Source organism: Pleurodeles waltl, chromosome 1_1 (assembly GCF_031143425.1).
Source record: "Pleurodeles waltl isolate 20211129_DDA chromosome 1_1, aPleWal1.hap1.20221129, whole genome shotgun sequence".
Classification (NCBI taxonomy): domain Eukaryota; kingdom Metazoa; phylum Chordata; class Amphibia; order Caudata; family Salamandridae; genus Pleurodeles; species Pleurodeles waltl.
Genome location: NC_090436.1, coordinates 213346387 through 213369863, shown reverse-complemented (window position 1 = coordinate 213369863; position 23477 = coordinate 213346387). Strand labels below are relative to the sequence as shown.

General features: G+C 44.7%; 1 protein-coding gene across 1 annotated transcript in view; it reads left to right on the top strand.

The window, feature by feature from the left end:
• The window catches only part of LMBRD2 (LMBR1 domain containing 2), a 214498-nt gene that overhangs the window by 81069 nt on the left and 109952 nt on the right, over positions 1-23477 (top strand). Inside the window, exons 6-9 of the mRNA XM_069220991.1 lie at positions 2544-2754; positions 5064-5138; positions 6572-6685; positions 21518-21701. Coding sequence (XP_069077092.1) covers positions 2544-2754; positions 5064-5138; positions 6572-6685; positions 21518-21701 — 584 coding nt within the window. The remainder of the gene's footprint in view (positions 1-2543; positions 2755-5063; positions 5139-6571; positions 6686-21517; positions 21702-23477) is intronic.

Sequence of the window (23477 nt, the reverse complement as noted above, 5' to 3'; positions counted from 1 at the left end):
TAAAAGGAATAAAGACAAAACTCTGATAGTGCATCCGACACAACCCACTGTATGAAACCAACCATCAGCAGATGCCGTTTAACAGCATCGAAGAACAATAGCAATATACAGGAATCTAAAGTACAAACTTCAGAGGAGGATATCTGAGAGCATTAGCTAGATTCTTGTCTCTTTGAATCCTTGATCCCCCACAGAAAGTGCCATTTCATGATATAATTTACCACTTTCGGACAGGCCAGATTTTCTTGTTGGTTTTAATAGCATGATTCTAGACCTCCTCTGATTAAATAAAGCTGAACTACTCCAGATTGTGACTTGCTTTAAATAGAGAGTTTGGGACAATGAGGAGAAGTAACTGGAACACTCAGAACACATGTTTTAACCCAAATGTTTAATGTACTAATCACTCAGGTAGTCCTGTAGGCCCTATGAAATATATTCAGTTGTAAAAATGTAAGTTTCACACAGCAGAAACTTTTATGGGTGGTACGCTATGATTTTATCCCATACTTTTTATATATACTACTGCTAAAACTAGTCTCTGGCTTGTCCTTATGCCCTTCTAGTGAAACCCCTGGTCTTTTCAGTATTGCTCTGTTGTGTCATGTTATCAGTCTACCCCAGTTTTCTAATGTGTACAATGCTTGTATTTTTTCACATGTGGGTGTTTTTAATTCTTACTCCCCATATATGACATGTTGTGGCCACCCCAGCTCTGTGTTTTAGGAGTTGTCCATTCTGCCTCCCCTATACCTCCATCATGGTTTCCAACCTGACTAATGATCTTTTGTGGAATACATCCCCTATTGTGGTGACTCCCTTGTTTTCCCATTTTTGCTGTTCCCACTGGGAGTGGAAACTTTGATGTTTTGACCATCCCGCCAGAGGGAATTCTGGCCCGTATGGTATGTCTCGCTACTTCTTATATAGGTATTTGTGATAACATTTTATTGTGACTCAGACCAGTGTAGGTAATGTTGGATGTAGTTTTGCTTTTGGCAGTAGCAATCTATGCCACACGTTACTCTGCTCTAAGGCTGATCTGCCCTCACCTTTGTAAAATTGTAGCCACTTATCTATCAAGCTACCCACTGTGTCTGTGCAGCCAAATAATAGCCCTCAAATTTGGGAGCCTCCATTCTGTCACTTTCCTCCAGGAACTTCAATTTCTCTAGCACCACTCCTAGCTTGCTCTTGCTCCCTATCAGATCTCCTAGTAGCATATCCAGTTCCTTGAAAGTTGTTGCTACTGGTAGGTTGGCAAAAAATTAGGAGGTGGGGTAGCATGGTCATTTTAGCCATTGCTATTCTGCCACCTGCCACTGCAAGAGGTAATGTTTACTAGCAGGAGATCTGCATTCTCAGTGTTTCCAGGAACTTGGGGAACTTCAGATCGTTACTGTAAATCTTTATCTTTTCCCTGGCCAATGCCTAGGTCCTTGAAAATCTACAGAGCTGGTTTCTCGGCTAACATTTTTTACCCCAAGGTCCCCTGCTACCTTAGGAAAATCATTTATTAATCTACCAATGATACTCACTCCATATACCTCTGGCATGTGTCCATTTTTATTAATCTAGCTCTTGTTCCTCCCCCTGCACCCATCAGACGCATCACAGTGCAGACTGTTCATAACTGTTTTTAGTTAGCAGACCAAGGGTTGCTTTAGTTTTTCCTGCGGTGGTTGCACTGCTCACAGTTTTGGATAGTGCTGTCTTTTGTCTGGGCATATTACTGCTCACCAATTCTTTGGGGCTTTTGTGATCTGCGGAGGGGGTAGGGGTTCAACCCTTTCAATGGCCACCTTCCACCAACCTGCAAAGTGGCATCTCATGGTGTTTAGGTGGGAGGAGTCCCAGTACTTGGGGAAGGTGGTTCAAAAAGTCTAATCAGTGTTCTGTAATGCCCCTTCCATTCAGGGTCAGTATTGTTGACTTCCTATGTCCCCACTCTTGCATGCTAGCACCGAGGCCTAAGGAGGCCTCTTTTTGCTTCTCCAGGTTCATTGCTGTCACAGCCACTGTCAATATTCCTGGCAGATGCCTGCTTCCCGCATTTATTCCCTCACTGTCGTCTCTGGGCGGCAGTCTCTGTGAATGAAGTGAAGAGGGTGGGAGCACAAGACCTCTGCACACCTTTATAGAATTAGCTATGGTGTTGACAACTGAAGGTATGTTTATTTGGGCAATAGTTAGTAAGATTACACAAAGTTCTTTGAATTGTACCAGGAAATCATCTGGGTTTCATTATTTTATTTTTTTCCATATTGCACTAAAACACTCTTTTGAGGATGCAGTGAGCTTCACTCCTATATCAATCTTTGGTTTATTAAAAATAAATCTGTTTCTTGATAATAATTATTTAGAGAGAGTCTGTTTTACTAGCCTTTAAAAGCACAGGTCAATTCTACTTGCCTTTTACCTTCAATTTATAACATGTTTGCAATTTATCTTCATAGTATTGCTTATTCTGGACACAATATAATATTAGATGGTGGTATTTTGTGAGGCTTACTGTAAAAAGTGTAAACATTTGTGTGCATTAGGTATCAGCTTCGGACTATTGCCATTGCTGCTGCCAATACATGGGGTCTTTTTTTGCTCGTGTTGCTGTTGGGATATGGCTTGGTGGAAATCCCTCGATCATATTGGTACGGAGCCAAAAGGGGATACCTCCTGATGAAGACCTATTTCAAGGCTGCCAAATTAATGACAGAGAAAGCAGATGCAGAAGAGACCTTAGAAGATGTTATGGAGGTGAGAGTGGCTGCTGTTCTGTAATAATGTGACCAATTGTAAATCACTGAAAATACTTTTTACCAGCTTTGAACACTGTGCACAGAGGTGCAGCGTGTAGTATGTTTAACCACCACTTAACATTGCAGCCCAGTGCACTTCGACGTTGATCTGACTACCTAGTTACCAGTGTTGGACATTACCTAGCTAATGCAAGAATTTAAATATGTGAAATAACAAAGGCTTCTATTTGTGTCATATAATTAACAATACAATACCATGTCATTACAGTCTCTGTTGAATACGTACTCATACCCAACAAGCTGCACTGAAATCTGCTTTCCAAGTTCCCCTTCTTACATTTACATATAATATGCTTTCGAGGGAGAATTCTATAAATGCTTGCTTTTAAGTAACGGAGTATGGTAAAACACTTTTGTGACATCACCAAATAAAAATACTTTTGGGCGGTCAATTTTTTGGTAAAACTGGATGTTTGACTTTTACAACATGTACTTTTTGATGGTAAATCACTCAAAGCCTCTGACGTATTGCATTGATTGAATGAGTCAAAACTTCTGAAAGTTCTCATAATTGGGGTCTCAGTAATCCTGAAGCAGCGGTAACTGGTGGTATCAATCGCACTAGAGCTATAAGTGATGCCAAAAATGTTTATTCCTGATGTGTTCCTCCCCTGACATTTCCGCTGCAAAAAAGTGAGATAGTAGCTGGAAATGGAGGATCCGAGATCGATGCAGTGATACTGATTACCTTGCTTATTCCCATTTCGCAGGGTCCTACCCTGTACATAGTCCTGTACTTCTCTGACCCTCAATTATTGATGCCACCTGTACCTGTAACTCAGAGTGTGAAAGTAGGTTACCTGTAAACAAAATGCACTCATAAAGAGACTGCCCCTATGTAAGTAGCCAAACTCCCAGTTCTCCAAAAGTCCTGAGTGCTACGTGGAACATTAGTTGATAAGCAGTCATTTGTGGTGGCCTGTCACCACAAGACTGCCTTCTTTAGTGCACATGGAGGTCTGCAACATTTAGGCCAATGCACATTTTCCCTATCTGTCAAGCAAGGTATTTGAGACCCGAGAGACAAAATTAATAATGCTCCACATGCACCAGGAGAAAACACCCTCAGTGTCAGGTTTATTGTTTGTTTTCTATTTCAGACAAAATGTCTTTTTTTTTTTTTTGTAAATTAGAAAACCAAAGTAGAGCGGGTGACAATAACATGCTTACCTGTTCGGGATTCAGTTTTGAAAAAAAAGCCTCCACGGCCCCCACGGAAGCACTTTAGTGAATTTAGGGCCAGATGTAGAAAGCATTTTGCATAGCGCAAACTGCGAAATTTGCAGTTTGCGCCATGCAAAACACGCATCGGCACCGACTCGCAAAATGGGAATGCGACTTGCAAATAGGAAGGGGTGTTCCCTTCCTATTTGCGATTTGCATCGCGATGCAAAATTGATTTGTGACCGTGAACACCGTCGCAAAGCAATTCGCAGTTAGCACCCATGCCAAGTGGGTGCTAACTCATTTGCAAAAGGGAAGGGTTCCCTTTCGGCATGTCCATGTGAATGTCGGCAAAAATATTTTTTCCGAGCAGGCAGTGGCCCAATGGACCACTGCCTACTCTGAAAAAACGAAACCAAATGGTTTCATTTTTTCTTTTGTAATGCAACTCGTTTTCCTTTAAGGAAAACGGGCTGCAATACAAAGTAAAAAAAACTGCTTTATTGAAAAAGCAGTCACAGACATGGAGGTCTGCTGTCTCCAGCAGGCCACCATCCCTGTGAGTGCAGGGAATCGCAAGGGGGTCGCAAATTGCGACCCACCTCATTAATATTACCATTCTGCATATGCTTTTGTGACTGGGAAATTGCGAGTCGCACCGACTCGCAATTTCCGAGTCGCAAAAGCATATCTAGCTACATCTGGCCCTCAGTTCCTTGCCTCATTGACGGAATCCCGCAGTAGCCCAGCAATTCTCTTGCCCCTGTTTTAGGTGAACTTCAAAGTCTCTGAATGTATCTACAAGTGACTCCCTGGAAAATATAGCAAATACTATGTCAGATCCCTTCTGAGAAATTTGAAAATTGTTTTGTTCTTGTGAATTTAGTAGCCTCTTCCATCAGCCTGTGTTCAGTAGTGATTGCTATGAAATTAAACGTTTTTTTTTTTGTAGATTTATGACCATGTGTTTTACACTGGGGGGGTGCTGTTCATATTTGAATTGGAAGATTTGAGCTACCCCTCATTTTGAAAAGAGCTAATTTAAGTACTTTCATTTAACAGTCTTACATGTTTGTTTCGCAGGAAGTTCGCAAAGTGAATGAAAGCATTAAGTACAATCACCCTTTGAGGAAATGCATTGATACAATATTGAAAAAGGTAATTCAACTTTAAATCGCATACGTTCCTTTTGTTAATTGAGGCATTACAGCTATTGTCATTAGATACAGGGTTCCTAGAGAGTGATTTCATTCCACACACAAAATGTCCTGACAAGATAGTTTAATTATTTACTTTTTTCAAAAGAGTACAAATTGTGTATTGTGTTTAGCATGAATATTTTGAAAGAAAGTTAGATCTGTCATTTGCAGGATCTAGATAGAACCAATTCCTTCGATTGAGAAAGCCACCAATTGGATTTCTTGCCTGCAAAAAAATAACACAAATCCAATATACATTTCAGCCTTGACAACACTAACAAAAGTAAACAAAATATAAAAATGAGGTTATATCACAGAAATAATTATTTTGAAGAGAGATTGATAGTGGAAGAAATAGCTGAAATGTTTGTTCAGCGGACATTTATAATGAATATGAACTAAAGAGCTAGTTACAATGTGTTGAGGACAGGATATCCATCAAAATGACAAAATTAAATACTTAGCTGCGTGTTAACACCATCATCACCATCGCTTGTATTTAATTTATTCTACTAGCCAGGAATGTGGTGCTGGGTGACTCTGTTGTAGATTCACATTTTGTGTATTGTCTTCCTTCTGAACTTTGGGTCATGTGCCCATGTCAAGTATAAACTCAGATACAGATGTCACAAAAACAGAAACAGTATCTGAAGATTAATCAACTAAAATATATTTCAGAAAGCTATTAAGAAAACATGTCACGTGGGAATATGTATAAATATTTATTTTTGGAATTTCACCATGCTAGAAGCTTGTGACCATTTTGTTCTGCTGACTCTGATAGATATTCATGTGTAATGTACCAGAGGTTTCAGCCATATACTCTGAAAATGGATAGTAAAATAGAGTCCCAACCCACCCTCTTCGTTAAGTTGAACATAAGTGTCGTCCTGAATTATATGCCTCACAAACTGAAAGCGTGTGGCATGGTGCTTTTACAGTCTACTATCGTAGCAGAGTACTGTTATGTACAAAAGAGGAATTGAGGCTTTGATTTTCTTTTATTTCTCTTTTAAAACAGTACTAATAATTCTATACCAAGTCATAACATGTCAAGACAATGCACGACATGCAAATCTATAGTAGATATTGTTAAAGATATGGAATTTGTTTCTTAACATATTATAGTTGACTCTATTTCCTTTATTTTAATATGTGTTTTCCAATGAGTTGCATTAATGTCAAAAATAAGAATTTTAAGTTCAAGTATCAGGAAAAGCAGTTTTAGGTAAATAGATAATTTCTTTGGATTTCAAAGGATGTTGATAACTTTGATGCACGTGCATTGTGGTCCTTTGATTGATTAAACCGTTTTTTCACCATTACAAGTCATTTTAATTTATTTGTTTCCAATGAACAATAACAATTTTAACAAGCTTTCTGTTGTATCAGTGCCCTACCGAATATCAGGAAAAGATGGGTAGAAACATGGATGACTATGAAGATTTTGATGAAAAACAAAACAGTTACCCAAGTGAAAAAACACTGGCAAAACTTCATAAACAGGTGACTTTCCATTGAAAATAGTTGAAACAAATTGTGAACAGCACGAGCTGTCATCCTGCATGCATTTTGTGCTTTCTTTTCTATCAGAAGTAGCATAATGCTTTGGTACAAAATGCGCTAGCAATATATTTATCATGATGCAGTTTGACATTTCTGTGATTGTTTTCTATTTTTTCTAAAGTGTGTACTACTCCTGAATAAGCTTAAGAAAAGGTCCGCACATGAAAAGTGTTTTAGAAGCACTACAACTCTATCCTATCTGGATTTAAATCTTTAACTTCACCATTTATTTCTTCAAGTGGTGTTACAGCTGTGTTTTCGAAACTCCTGACATTTATAAATTAATGCAGCCACACAACTAGAACCTCCCCTGTGAATTCTTCATAACTTGACACATACAAAAACAAAATATTAATGAGTGGAATGCTTGAATTAATCTCAGCCACTAACTAGCAGCTACTCTGGCTGCATTTCAGTCCATCGTTTTTTGCCCACTTTGCCACTCTAGACAGCCATATGCAAATTAGCGTATGCTACTGTAGAAATAGTCTAGACCGAGTGGACAGGACTGGAAATGCAGCCTGATTAATTACCAATGGTTGAGATTAATTTATACACTTCACTTTTATATATGGTTCCACAGCTGAATGTGAAGGAAAGAACAGTTGTAATGCGCACATTTTTCCCCGGATTCCTCATCATCAAGTAGGCTTTACTACAGACCCAGGTGATGCTGTGCAACTCTAGCTGCAGATGTACTAGATATCATGGCAGAGGTGATGAAGCAGGTTATAAAGTCATCAGTCAGTAAGTCAATCTATCAATCAAACATTTATAGAGGGCTGGAAATCACTTGTTAGAGTCTTAAGGTGCTGGAGCTGTATGCTGTTGCATGAAGAAATGGTCATTCCAACATCCAAGTCTTTAGTTCTCCTATGAATCGCTGGAGTGATGGTGCGGCCCTGAGTTGCAGGGGGAGGTTGTTCAAGCCTTGGTTGCCAGGTGCGAGAAGGAGCATTCTCTGTTGTTGGCTCGATGGATCCTTGGGATGTCTGAGAGGGAACCTGATCGGAAGTGTCTGGTCAGTTGGTGGAAAGTCAAGCATTTGTTGATGTATGCTGGCCCTTCGTTGTGCAGGGCCTTGTAGGTGTGGGTCTGCATCTTGAACTGGCATCTCTTCCAAATCGGGAGCCAGTGTCGTTTTTTGAAATGGGGTGTGATGTGGGTCTTTCTGGGATGGTCCAGTCTGAGTTTTGCCTCTGAGTTCTGTATTGTGTGGAGTCTCTTTAAGAGGCGTGCTGTGATTCCTCCGTAGAGCATGTTTCCGTAGTCCAGTTTGCTGGTGATGAGGATCTGCGTGGCGGTCCTTTTGATGTCTGTCTGCTGGGAGTCACTTGAATATCTTGTGGTGCATGTGAAGGGTGTGGAAGCAGGTGGGTGAGACTTTGTCGACTTGTTTCTTCATTGATAGGCTTGCTTGTTGGGGTTCGAAGTTTTCGTAGATAGCCAAGATCTTGTCATGGAAGAAGTCCATAAGGTTGTCGCACAGTTCCTGGGAGGGAGTGATGCCGTTCTCAGTGGCTGCAGGATTGGTGAACTCCTTCACAATGGCGAAGAGTTCTTTGCTGTGGTTTGTGCTGGCTTTGATTCTGTCTCCTAGTGTGTTCTTCTTGGTTTCTTTCAGGAGGTGGTGGTACTGGTTGACTGCGGTCCTGAAGGCAGTGCGATCTTCTGATTTTTCACTGATGTGCCACTTCCTTTCAAGTTGTCGGCAGTTGCACTTGGAGGAGTGCAGTTCCTCTGTGAACCAGCTTGCTCTTTTGCTTTGTTCTTTGGCCTTGGCTGTCTTGATGGGGGCGATGATGCATTCTTTGACCCACTTGGAGAAGCTCTTTGCTGCTTGTTCACGGTCGTATGTAGAGACTGGGAGGTGGGAGTGGAGAGAGTCATTTCACTGATCTTCTGATACCTTTTCCCAGTTTCTTCACGAGGATCTGGGGGGCATGGTGCCGGGGTATGTGGGTCCAGAGATGGTGAAGTGTACACTGTGGTGGTTGGACCAGGTGAGTGGTGTAGCGTGGATGTATCCGACTTTGTCGCTGAAGATGGGGTTGAGCCTGTTTCCTGCGATGTGGGCGGGGTCGGTGACTAGCTGCTGGAGGCCAATGTTGCTTAAGCTTTCCAGGAGGTGGGTGGAGCTGGCTTCGATGGGGTTGTTGAGGTAAAAGTTGAGGTCTCCTAGGAATATGTAGTGCTCAGAGTCCATTGCTTGCAGGGCGATGAGTTCCAGGATGGCGTTGCAGTAATGTGGGCATAGTCCTGGCAGTCTGCAGGCAAGGGTGCCTCTGATGGTGCTTTTTCCGTCTGTGTGGACTTCGAAGTTGAGGTGTTCCATTACCGGTGTTGGGTCGTCAGGGGATATCGTGCAGCGGATGGCATTATCAACATTAGTTTTTTTTTATGTTTCACAGATGCAGAAACCAAAGCGCTAGAGTGTTTTCCTACATTTTGTATAGGTATTAGAGCTACTTCTTCAATGAAATATCTCAGGTTTATATTCTTAGCCAATTGTCACTGCCATATGTCTTTGAAAAACCCTTTTACTGAGGTACCGCACGCTGATTGTGCTAGCTTGTCCACCTCATGGAAATGCACAATAGAAAAGCAAATTCAATAGGGCTAAATCCAGTTTGCCTTTTTTGCACCAGTTCTCCATTGAAATAGTAGAATTTCTACCATAAACACAGTCACCATAAGAAGCATAAACACTTGTACTACATAGTAGAAAACACTTCAGACCAGCAAGTAATATTGATAGTGGTAAACATTCCCCCTGATTTTGAGCAAATTTAAACCTTTCCAGCAAAGCTTGCTGGCTATTTTCAGTTTCCAAAATAAGGTCACTCTAGCGTGCCTCAGAACCTGTTACTTTTCCTATGGTCCAGCGTATGGTGAAGCTGGTGGTTTTTGGCCGTGGAACTTTCTTGCCATCGCCTTCTTCATTTGTAAGCTTAGATATTAAGCCTGTAACCGTCAACAGCGATATCTTTGAATCCGCAAACAAGTCTCTTCGATTTTGTAGCCAGCAGCCTTAGGCTAGTTTTGGCCCCATAAGGTTTCGTTTCAGTGGTAAAGTTATTGACCTGACCTTGTTTTTCCCACAACTTCTTTCACAGTTTGATTGTCTAAACTTTGCAAAAGAGGCTAAACATACTTACTGAAAAAGATGTCTGTATTCTGCAGATTCCACTCGTTGTAACTTCGGCCTTTTATTTTACTGCATTTGTGAGGTGTGCCCTGCGTTTTATGTTTTCGGATATTGCTATACTAGAGTATACTTATTCCTTCCCTTTCTAAGGTTCCAGCTTCATACAGTGGAACCTTTTTGGATCATCCATACCTATTGCTGTAACAGGCCCACACCTCAGTTTGTTTTAGCTAGATACATTGATTCTGTGCTTTTTGCTTTTACACTGTACTGCTTTACTGATATGTCTTCTGCCAAAAGAGCATATGAGATAATTGAGTCATTTTCATGTGGTGGAGGTAAATAGCTTAGTAGATCAAATGCTAAAATCTAAATATAACCTGCAGGTCACATGTTGGACTCCCAGTAAGGATGGCTTAAGCTGTAATTCTTCCAAGTTTGATAAATTGAATAGTATTGAGGTGGATTATATTAACTCCCATAAAAAAAAAACCTGTAAATTGATAGCAAATGCCATGTAGAAGATCTAACAAATTATAAATAACTTTATTAATGACCTATTCAAAACTCTGATGCCAGGCTACTGTTACATGTAAAGCCACAAGCCCACAACTCCCCTGCCTTGAGAGCACTACACTGGTTACCTGTTGCCAGAAGATCCATCTTCGAGCTGCTTTGTATCACCCACAAAGCTGTACATGGAACAGGACTGCTTTTTATCAGAAACAAAATAACCAAATACATTCAACATAGAGACCGCCGCTTAAGATTGGCACCCTGCCTTAGAACACCACCATACAAGAAAAAGACTATAGGTGGTACATCCTTCTCCGTTCAAGAAGCCAAACTATGGAATTTATTACCCCCAAATATAAGATCCACGGATAACTATCTTGTCTTCAGAAGACTACTCAAGAGTTGTCTCTTTCCTTCATAATCACCATATTCAAACAGCTATTGACTGCGTATGCCTGTGTTGATAAATATTTTTAATCTGAATATCTGTATATTCTAGATATGTATAGTTCTTTAGGAAATATGTATCGCTACTGTGCCATAACAATAAATTACACACATACTCTTTAAAGTACCCAAATGTAAAGTGCAGCAAATAAAGTTCAGCATGTAACCTTCTTTTGAGGCTGGACTCGTATCCATTAAATCTTGCTCCAGTAATGAACAAGCAAAAAAGTACACTTCCATATCACCATATTTGTTTATGTATCTTGCAAAAATAAATCCTAAATATTCTGCTCAATGTTCTGTAAAGTGGACACCTACAGACTTTTTTGATACATCCTCAATTTACTCTTATCACTAGTTTATGGATATTGCAATTTAAAGCCTGCCATTACTCAGTGGTGAGGTGGAGAGATCAAACTATTTTTTTCCTTTGGCTGCCAGGATTTCATTAAGATCTAGAAGTTCTTCCTTACAGAGTAATATATGAAGTTGTTAAATAAACCATTGACCAGGGATGAGCACACAGCCATTCTATTACTTAATCAGTTGATCCTGCTATCTTCTCCTTTTCAAAGAAGCCTCGAACTGGAAATCTATAACATGTATTGCCAATGGCTTGTAAATGAATTGCAAACCAGACTGTCAGCTTTGTTGATCCTTCTTACTTAAAGACTCTGTAAAGCTTAGCTGATCCGTGGTACTAGAGATCCTTCCAATATGACACAGTCCTTGTTGTGAAAGGCTGGAGTACCTTAATCCCTTAATCGACCCTTGTGTCAAAGAAAAATCCTTGTATTTTGCAGGGTGTGGAAACAAATCAGTTTTCAGCAACTTGGGTTGTTGTTACTAGAGGTCCTTGAACTCAGACATACCTCCTTCCTGTAATTAGGCTGCAGTACCTTTGGCTGTTATTAGAGTTCCCTGGAGTCAGAAACACATTTTCCCTAGCAGACTGCTGTACCTCATGTCATTACTAGAGGGTCTCTAGAGTAAGACGTTGGTCTTTCCTGTAAAGAGGCTACAGTTCCTCATGAGATTACTCTAGTCTAGGTTCAATTGTGTCCACTACAACCCCTTCAGAAGCAGGATATTTATGAATAGACCAGTTGCCCTTGAACGTCCTTTGTTGAAAGTGGAAGAAACACATTGGCAGAAAGTTGACTGTGTCAGCAACGGCCATGAGTATACCTTCTGCCCCTGTCACCAAGCCGGGTCCTGAAAAGAAGTCCCACACAAAGGTAGAGCACCACCCTTGAGGGTGTCAGGCATTGAGCACAGACACTGAGAAAAATGAAGCCAAGTGCCTCTGTTTCCTTCGAGCTCCAGTCATCACAGGCATAATGCTTTGATGCCAGGCAAGCCTCCAGTCAAGAATGTTGAACTCCATCAAGCCCAAGCTTCTCCAAGGGCACTGAACTACATTGGCCCCACCCATATTCGACACCAAACGCTCCATCTGCATTGATGCACAGGACTCTGTTGACACCAAAACCTGCCTCTTTGCGAAAGCCCTCCTTGATGACCTTGGCAACTCCAGTGATATCTGAAGACAAGGATGTCAATGCCCCAGTCTTGGGGAGGTTCTAACTGGAACTGAGCGCTAGAAAAAAGCGCCTGTTCATCCACGCACTTACAGGGAAAATCGTGGTGAACCCGCCTCCACCACTGCCCCAGGAACCTTTTCCTTGAAAGAGGAGAATATCCTTGGAGGGGAGCCCTCTTCCATCCCTCCATCCCACTAGCCGCTACAGAAGAAACTCAGGGACTGAACCACCAGACCTGCCACACAGCCCACTCTACCTCCAACACACCCTCCACCTCCACTCCCCCGCCACTACCACGCCCATGCATATCTCCCTGATTGTCTCCAGAGGGGTCCCCTCTTTTGTATTCAGAGCAGGGTAGCCTCTATGACCTGTTTTAACCTTATGACCAGCTGTCAGGCAAAGCCCCACCGATAGTCCCTGGGATAAATACAGTGTGGATCCCCCAGTTGCCCCTGATCTAGAATATTAGAACAGGGCATCAACCCCTGATGACACCACAACCCTTCATGAGGTCATTCAGAGGGGTGCTGCCATTCACAAGGTTGACGTACATGTCACCCAGTAGGAGGATGCATTCTTCTAGAGACTTCAAATCTGAGCATACTCTCCAATTTCTCCTATGCTGAAAGGCGTGCTCAAATATGCTCCTGACAGTTTCAAGGAGCCTGTCAAGGCTAGGGTAGTCACACTGAGGGTCTAAAAGAAATTCTGACCATCTCTTAATAACCAAACATATATTAAGGGGCAGGATCAACTACCGCTCGCAAGCACTACTCTGCCCAGGCCACTGGCAATTACAAAGATAGACACAGCAGGCATGAGAGTGGCAGTTGGAGTGGCAACCCATTGATGGATAGCCAATTTGATGGCACACCTGTCATTATATGATGGGCTACAGTGGGAGGAGATGCAAGAGCGCCATAAGGAGTTCCCAGAGTGGTACGGAAAGCATTGGAAAGCAGAAATCAGAAGCAGAAGATACCTTAGAAAATGTTATGGAGGTGATAGTGGCTACAGTTTTGTAATATTGTGACCTGTTGTAAATCCATAACTCACTGAAAAAAACATTTTGCCAGCATTTCACACTGTGCTAATAGTGCAGAATGTAATAGGTTTAACCACCCACTTAACATTAATTTCTTCACATTCCAATGCATTTCGACATTGATCATAGTTTGTAGTTACCAGTGAGGGCATAGTCATCAACCATTCCAGAATCCTCTATGCATTGGGTGCTGCAGAAACAGACTCTAGGGACAGCAATGCCTGTGTCCTACTCAGATGCAATGCCTGGCTCCAAATTTGCAGGTTCAAGCCCGAGGTCCAGCAGCACCTCATCAACTTCCTGTTCAATGGGGAGCACCTTTTTGGGCCCCAGTTTGATGAGGTGTTGAAGATACTCAAAAAGGTAGTTAAACTGCAGTTGGAGTGTCAGACCACTCCATACAGGGGCTCCTTTTGTAGGCAGCAACTCAGAAAGGGACCTAAGAACAATCCTACTCTGACAAGAGGCAACAGCAGACTTACCATTAGCAAGCTGAGAAGGGGTACAACGGGGCCTTCTACTTGGGTAACAACAAGTGTAGGTCAAAAGTGAGTCCAGCAAGGGAGCTATCATCTCCAAACAGTGACTTACCCTGCCTCCCTCTTAATCACATGTCCTCTTTTGGGGAAAATATACGTAATTTATTCTCGCTGTGAGGAAATCACTGTCCTAGCGGTAATCAACATGGCTGTTACCTCAAACTACATACAACACCTCACAAAATATTGTGCCATACACACACAGCAAAGAACATCTCTCCCTACTGCAGGAAGAAATGCATGCCCTTCAACAAAAGGGCACTATAGAGGGGGGTGCCCGGAAACCCCAGGGGAGCGGCGTATACTCTTCCTACTCCCATTACCAAGAAGGACAGCTCTCTCAGGCCCATCCTTGATTTGAGACCCCTCAACTGTAACATCCTGTCATACTGCAGAGCTTTCAAGTGAAATATTCTGTCACTCTCTTCCTTCAATAGGAAGAATTAATAAGAGCTATCAATCTCAAGGACACCTATTTCCACATCCCCATCCACCCTGCTCATTGATGGTACGTTAGTTTTGTGAAATTGGATAATACTACGTGCTTAGGAGTACCTCCTTTTTGGGTCAGCATGGCTCAAAAGGGTGTTTACAAAGTGCCTAGCAATTGGTGGCTGCACATTTGCAAAGGGAGGGCATTCATATATTTCCCTACCTCGATATTTGGTTAATCAAGAGCAGCACCAAGCTTAGTTTTCTAGCAATGGTGTTCCTGAGCCAAAGCCTCAGCTTTACTGTAAATGTTACCACTTCCCACCTGCAGCCTCTTCAAATCCAACCCTTCTGAGGGTCCTTATTTGATGCAGTTATGGGGAAAACTTAGCCCAGTTTGAGAGTCGCTGCCTTTCCACACCTGCTCCATGTTTTTAGCCCAATTGGCATCTCACAGTATGGACTGTCGTGCCTTCTAGAAATCATGGCCTCTTGCATTACCATTGTTCCTCATGCAAGATTTAATGTCCAGCTTCCTCCAAAAGTGCCTTGTGACTCAGTGGTCTCAAGCAGAGCGTTACAGGGAAGACTGAGTGTTAGTACAGGCCAAGGCACACTGCTCACTCTAATGGGATGACAACAACTCGTTGCAGGGCAGGCCTTTTGTTGACCTAGTATTGCAAGTGACCACTACCACATATACCTTTCTCACATTCTGAGGCATGCACCTCAACAACAGGGCTGTTCCGGGAGTATGACCCTCTCAACAACAGGGTTTCAGCATCAAGTGTTTGGAATGGAAAGTCTTTTTCAAAGTAAATCGGCACAAAGTGGTCCTCATCAAGACAGAAAACATGACCACCATTTACAGAAGCAGGGCAGCACACACTCTCCTCCTCTCCCTCACTTATCCTAGGGTATTTGCCAATGGACACTCTGCCACAATATTCACCTCATGGTTAGGCATCTCCCGGAGGTGGGCAGCAACTTTGTAGACCTGCTCAGCAGGGTGCATCAACAAGTCCATAAGTGGGAGCTGCACCCCCAGGTTATTCACAGATACCTCCAACATTGAGTCACCCCACAGGTAAACATGTTTGCCACTCTATAAATTGCAAAATCCCCCAGCTTCACAGCTGGTACCACGCTTCCAGGTCAACCAAACCTTAGAACTCCCAGTCGTCTTCCTATAACCAGATTGCAATTCATTGAGAGCACTCCACACATTGAATGTCAAGAGTCATTTTTTGACTGAATTCAACACTTTTGTCGAGTTTTGTAGTGACTTTTGGTGCAGCAAGGATGTCCCCGAAGACCGCTTTCAAACCTTGCAAGGTCTGTCACTGCATCATGTTGGTGATGGATCCGCATTGGATCTGTTTGTCGTGTTTGTAGCACCACCACGACCTGAAGTCATGCTCCGAGTGCTGGGCTATGCACCCAAAGGCTTTGAGGGAGCAGTCCCTAAATCTCATGGCGGCCCGGTACTCGACTCCGCATCAATCCTGGTCTCACTGGAGAGGAAGGTCTTGAAACCATTCGCAGAGTCACCACCACTCGTCGTCCTCAAAGTCTTTGGGTCTCCTGGGTAAAAATACAATGAAATCAAAGAAGCGTAGGCAGTCTTTGATTTTAGTGTGTGTAGCTCGACTGATGCGATGTGGGAGTGTCGACGCTACAAGGCTCTGTCCTATTTCAGCGTCTGCCCCACACCTCCCCGAGTTTCTGGGAGCTGGAGCGACCCCTGCCCAATTAAAAGAATTTTATGAGACCATGCACCTCATATTTGGGCAGTCCGACCTCTCTGCAGCACCTTCGAGGCCTGGGGGTTTGAATCCTTCAGGTTCTGCGACGGTGGCTTCGGCCTCAGCCTCCGAGGGCCCTTCCGGATCCGCTACCAGATCCATGCCCACGCCTACCGCACCATCGCAATCTTCACTGGCGCTGGCTAGGTTGTCGACGCTCCTGACGTCGTTTGTGCCCACGATCGATGTCGACCAAATCCTGATCCCCAACGACCCAGAGTCAGAACGACATCGGCTGACACTGCTTCCGACTTCGATGGGAGCTACTGACCCCAGGTAGGATTCTGACACTGTTTCCTTTGGGTACGAATAGGAGGAAGGATTGAAGGGGTCGCTGGACCCTTATGAATACCAGCTGGACGACCCTAACATGGACTGGGCACAGGAATTGGGCGAGGCCCGTGATCTGGATCCTCCAGACGCTGGTATGCTTTACCCTCCTACCGTGTCCATGGCAGAGGGAGCCTCCTACTCCATGGTGGTCAGTAGGGGGGAGGCCTGAGGTCCTTAGGCTCGAGCTGCCCACTGTAGCGGTCAGGACTAATCTTCTGACAGAGGTGTTTCAGCCTAAGGCCTCCACTTCGGAGCCCCTCTTTCCTTTCTATGAAGCCCTCACTGATGTCCTTCTGGCCTCTTGGTCCAGACCCAGCACAGGGGCTGCTGTGAATAGGACAATCACTCGCCACCATCGGCCTGCCCCAAACGACCCTAAATTCCTGTCTCAACACCCCACGCCTGAGAGCCTTGTTATCCAGGCATCCTCATCATCTGGCACATTCCCTTCCACTCACTCAACAGGATAGGGAATCAAAGAGACTGGATCAAATTGGGAAGAAGATGTTTTCTTCCTCCAGTCTGGCGCTGCGGTCAGTGAACACTGCATGCCTTCAGAGGTTCAAAGAGTCCCTGGCTATGGCTCAATCCCTTGACCTTTCTACGCCCCTCATCCCCAACAGTCTGCCTTTCGCCCCTTTCGTGGCCAAGGAAAGAGCTCCCTCTCACATTCCTTTCCCAGCCACCTTGCCACCCACTCTACTCAGCGTCTGCATGGCCGGGGGACGCAGAATCTCACAAGCTTGTGGGACAGTTAACCAGGGGTCTGCCCAGTCCACCCCTGTCCCTGCTGCAGCCTCCAAACCTTCCTAGTCTGTACCCCCATCTCAAACTAGTTGGCAGCAGGATTTTCCATTGCTTGCCCTACTAGGAATCCATCACTACGGATAGGTGGGTTTTGCTGATCGTCCAAAGCGGCTACTCCCTCCCCTCCGAGACTGCCCCACCAGCCATGCCTCCATCTTATAGCTGTTTACTAGAGGATCATCTAGCACTTCTCTGCGAGGACGTTGCGGCTCTCTTGACCAATCGAGCCATAGGGAGGGTACCTGTGCCAGAAGTAGGTTGTGGTTGTTATTCCCGCTACTTTCTAATGCCTAAAAAGGACAAGGGCTTATGTCCTATTATAGACCTTCGGGCCCTCAATCTCTTCCTCAAGAAGGAGAAGTTCAAAATGCTCGCTCTGGCTCAGGTCTTGTCTGCCTTGGACCCAGGAGACTGGATGGTAGCGTTGGGCTTGTAGGACGCCTATTTTCATATCCCTGTCCTGCCTGCCCACAGACGCTACCTACAATTCGTGGTAGGTCACGAGCACTTTCAATTTACCGTGCTCCTCTTCGGCCTTACCAGTACCCCTCGGGTGTTCACGAAAGTGATGGCGGTGGGTGCAGCTCATCTGTGCAGGTTAGGGGTTTCAGTCTTTCCCTACCTTAACGACTGGCTGTTGAAGGCAGACACGGCCCAGAAAGTTGTCTCCTACCTTCAGATTACGGCGAACCTTCTGCACACATTGGGGTTCACTATAAACATGCCAAAGTCCCACCTCACGTCTTCTCAGACGCTCCCTTTCATCAGAGCTGTTCTGGAAACAGTGCAGTTTCGGGTCTATCCTCCCAAAAAGTGAGTCCAGGATATTCAGGCTATTATTCTGATGTTTCAGCCTCTATCCTGGATTTCGGTGAGAACGACTCTGAGGCTGCTGGGCCTCATGGCTTTCTGCATCCTGCTAGTGGCACATGCCAGATGGCATGTGGGGGCTCTGCAGTGGGACTTGAAGTTCCTGTGGGCACAGCATCAGGGAAATCGCTCCAACATGGTCCTGATCTCGAAGGGGACTGCGAAAGATCTGCAGTGGTGGCTTTCGAATCTGGCTTGGGTCAATGGCAGAACCCGCTCCCTTCCCCAATCAGATCTGACAGTAGTGACAGATGCGTCACTCCTGGGATGGTGCAGCCACATGAGAGAGGCAGAGATCAGAGGTCTCTGGTCTCCGGTGGAGTCAGGACTCCACATCAGTCTTCTGGAACTCCGGGCGATCAGGCTTGCATTGAAGGCATTCCTTCCCTCTCTCAAAGGGAAAGTGGTGCAGATGTTCATGAACAACACTACTGCCATATGGTACAGCAACAAACAGGGTGGAGTAGGGTCCTGAACTCTTTGTCAAGAGGCTCTGCGCCTCTGGACATGGCTGGCACATCAGGGCATTACCCTGGTGATTCAACATCTGGCGGGCTCTCCGAACGCCAGAGCAGATGAACTCAGCCATTGATGCATATACTATCACGAATAGCGTCTCCATCTGGAGGTGGCGCAAGGTGTCTTTCAGCAGTGGGGAGAGCCTTGGTTAGATCTCTCTGCCTCCGTAGAGAACACGCAATGTCAGCTGTTTTGCGTGTTGGAGTTTCCAAAGCGGCACTTGCTCAGTGACGCTTTTTGTCTGTAGTGGAACACAGGCCTCCTTTACGGCTTCCCGCCTATACCACTTCTGTCCAGAGTTCTGAAGAAGATAAAGAACGACCGGGCCCAAGTAATCCTTGTGGCTTCGGACTGGGCGCAGAGAGTATGATATCCAGGGCTAATGAGCATGGCCACAGATCCTCCAGTCAGACTGCCTCTTCGGGAGGATTTTCTGTCACAGCAACACGGGACGGTTCTACACCCGAACCTATCCAATCTTCGCCTTCATGCGTGGAGATTGAGCGGCGGCATTTCACAGCTTTTGACCTTCCGCCCGAAGTCTGTGATGTTATCTTGGCACCCAGGCGTCCCTCCACCGAAACGGTATACACCTGTTGTTGGCAAAAAATTAGGGCATGATGTACCAGCAAGTCTGTTGATCCTCTCTCTGCTCCTCTCCCTGAGGTTCTTTTGTTCATCCTCTCTTTAGCCCAACAGGGCTCTGCTTTGGGCCTTCTTAAAGGTTACTTATCAGCTATCTCAGCCTTTCTTAGATTTCCAGACTAGCCTTCTCTTTTTAAGTCTCCTATTGTGGGTAGATTCCTTAAGGAGCTCTCCCATTAGTTGCCTCCCACTCCGTTTATCATGCCTCAGTGGGATCTCAAACTTGTTCTTACTGATTTGATGTGTGCTTCTTTGAGCTTTACACAAATCTCCTTACTCTGAAAACTGCATTTCTTGTTGCCATCGCCTCTGCTTGCAGAGTGAGTGAGCTTCAGGCTGTTTCTTCAAAGCCCCCATTTTTATCTACTTTCTCTGACAAAGTGGAGCTCTGTACGAGGGCCTCATTCCTTCCCAAAGTTGTCACATCTTTTCATGTAGGCCAGTCCATCACTTTGCCTACTTTTTATGTATCCCCACATACTTCTCATTAAAGAGGAGAGACCCCACCGTCTGGATCCAAAAAGAACGTTGGCATTCTTCCTCAATCGTACCAAAGATTTCCGGGTGGACGATCAACTCGTTAGATTAGTGGGTTAAAAGAAAGGAAAGGTGGTGCAAAAGCATACCATCTCTCGATGGGTACTAGTTTGCATCAAAATGTGCTACGCTTTGGCTAAGAACCAACCCCCTGAGGGCTTGCACGCTCACTCCATCAGGGCAAATGCGGCTACCACAGCATTAGCATGCAGAGTTCCTGTCCAGGATATCTGTCAAGCAGCAACGTGGGCATCCCTGCACACGCTTACAAAGAATTACTGCCTGGACAGTCTGGTCTGCAGAGACAGCTACTTTGGTTGTTCGGTCCTGCAGGACTTCCTAGTACGATCTTGGTTTGCAGCCCACCATCAAGGATGGTATTGCTTGGGTACACATTCTAAGGTAAGGAATATGCAACTAGAAGTCTCTATCAGATGAACAAGTTACTTACCTTTAGTAACGATTTATCTGGTAAAACATATTCTAGTTGCAGATTCCTTACCGACCCACCCATACTTCCAGCTTGTGAACTGATTTCTAGGGGCAGGAATTTCCATTTCAGGGCCTTGGTTTTGGCTCACCATATTCAGTGTTCTTCATGGCTATGCTTTTTGGCGTGGAAAGTTGTGAAAAGAAACTGACGTCACTATGCCGAGGCGGTGCCTATATACTACCCCGATGTCATCATGACGCCAACGACTGACGTGGAGTCGACCGACGCAACCTGACGGGCCGCAAGGGTACTGCTCAAAAAAAAATCTCTGGATTCTGTCTGATGCCTGTGGAAATTCTAAGGTAAGGAATCTGCAACTAGAATATGTCTCTACCAGATAAATCGTTACGGCAGGTAAGTAACTTGTTCTTTAATTCTATTCAAAAAGTACAAAGGGATATTAAGAAAGTTTTTGATGGGGATGGGAGAATGCATGGTCGGTTCCCCTGCCATGAGCAGGAGATTACCGTTTTCATAATATAAACATTTTACAAGGTTATAGTCCCTGGGAATTATAGACCCTATGTTGGACAGCTGTCATGAACTTTCTTTCCTTTATGCTAGAGAGGAAGAGCAAGAGGCTTGAGAGGTGATAGAAGCCCTAGAGGAGGATTAGGTATGTTTAATAAAAGCTTTCATCTACCCATGTAAAACTGGTGGTAGACATGTCCAGTTTTCAACACAATGTGAGAAAATCACAAGACATTCCTGGATATTAGAAACGGTACAGGGTTATCACATAGATTTTGTAGATTTTTTGCTGCAGGAAAAAAAGCCAAGAATAGTAAAGTTCTTGAGAGAACAGGAAGCATCAGGGTGAGGGAACAATAGAATTGTCAGAAAAAGGATTTGTGAGCAATATCTTTTTGGCGGTTAACAAAAAGACAAAGGAATGAGGTAGGTGATACATTTCCAGAATTGAAACGATTCGGTGAGATAAAACTATTTCAAAATGGAGGTATCCGTTTGTTACGAGATTTATTTTATGGCAAAATTACCACAGACTTCAGTCATATATTTGTGTAAATTATTCTAAGAAACGCAGCTCATTTCTGTTTTTCATGTTTTTTGTCAACCCTCACTTTCTAGGTTATTTATGCAGTTCAAAGGCATCGTCGTACCCAGGTACAGTGGCGAATACTTTTAGAACAAGCATTTTATCTCGAGGATGTAGCTAAAAATGAGACAAGTGCTACACGCCAATTTGTTCATACCTTGCCTCCACAAGAACCTGAGAGTTGGATCACCCAACGTTTTTATACACCAACTGTAGGTATGTACTATTTGTCACAAAGCAGTTTTTTTTTATTGTGGTGTGCTTGATGTGCATGATTGTTAATGGTGTGCGAAGTGGTTTGAAGTAACATACAGAGCAGGGAAGGTCCCTAAGGGCTGCAGCAAGTGTTGTGCCACCCTAAGGGATCCCTCACCTAACACATGAACACTGGCATTGCAGATTGTATGTGTTGGTGGGGAGAAAAAGACAAAGTCGACATGGTATCCCACTCAGGGTGCCATGCCCACAAAATACTGCCTGTGGCATATGTAAGTCACCCCTCTAGCAGGTCTTACAGCCCTAAGGCAGAGTGCACTATACCACAGGTGACGACCTAGCTGCGTGAGCAATATGCCTCTACAGTGTCTAAGTACACTCTTAGACATTGTAAATGCAGTGTGGCCATACTAAGTATATAGTTCCATAATGGCATCAAACTTCTCAGCACAATAAACCCCCACTAATGCCAGTGTGGGATTTATTAAAAAATGCACACAGAGGGAATCTTAGAGCTGCCCCCTGTATTTTACCCAGTCTTCAGTGCAGGACTGACTGGTCTGTGCCAGCCTGACACTGAGAGTTGAGTTTCTGACCCCCTGGGGTGAGAGCCGTTGTGCTCTCTGTGGCCAGAAACAAAGCCTGCACTGGGTGGAGGTGCTTCACACCTCCCCCTGCAAGATCTGTAACACCTACCGGTGAGCCTCAGAGGCTCAAGCTTCATGTTACAATGCCCCAGGGCACTCCAGCTAGTGGAGATGCCCAGCCACCCAGTCAAATCCCCACTTTTGGCAGCAAGTTCGGTGGAAAAATTAGGGAAAGCATGGAGGAGTGAACCCCCCAAACCCTGCCAGCTGGGACCACCCCTAAGGTGTCCTGAGCTGAGGTGACCCCTTCCCTGCAGAATCCTCCATCTTGGTTTGGAGGACAGTGAACAATAGGGTTAGGTTTGTGCCCCCCTCCCCAAAGGGAGTGGGCACAGAAAAGGGTGTAGCCGCCCTCCGGGATAGTAGCCATTGGCTACTGCCCTCTGACCCCTAAAACCACGTCCAAATCTTGTATTCAAGGGCCTCCCTGAACCCAGCTCGTTAGATTCCTGACGACCTCACAAGAAGGACTGCTGAGCTGAAAACACTGCAAAGAAGGAAAGGAGACAACAACTGACTTGGCCCCAGCCCTACCGGCCTGTCTCCTGCTTCAAAGAATCTGCAAGAGAAAAACAAAGCATCTTGCAGGTCCAGCGACCCTGAAGAACCTCCAGAGTACTGCCTGCATCATAGTGGATCAAAAAACTCCTGTGGACAGCAGCCCTGTCTAAAAGAAAAGAAGAAGAAACTGCTTATTAAGGACTCCCACCTTACTCCAGAAGTGTGAGTCCTAACCACTCTGCCCCTCCCCCCCCCCTCCAGACCTCGCCGGCAGCACCTGAGTCACCCCTTGGGTCCCCTCATAGAGTTTCATTGAAAACCTGATGCTCTGTTTGCACCCTGCACCTGGCCGCGCCAGTGCCACTGAGGGTGTGGGATTGGTGCCTACTTGGGGCCCCTACAGTGCTCCCTTGAACCCCCCTGGTCTGCCCTCCGAGTCGCGGGTACTTACCTGCTGGTAGACCAAATTCAGAGTATCCCCTGTCTCCATAGGAGCCCACGTTAAAATTGCTCAACTTTGACTTCTGCACCCGACCGGCCACGTGTTGCTGGTGTTGGGTGTCTGGGGTTAACTTTAACCCCCAACGACGGACTACCTAAAACCCAGAGGCTGGAACTGTAAATCATG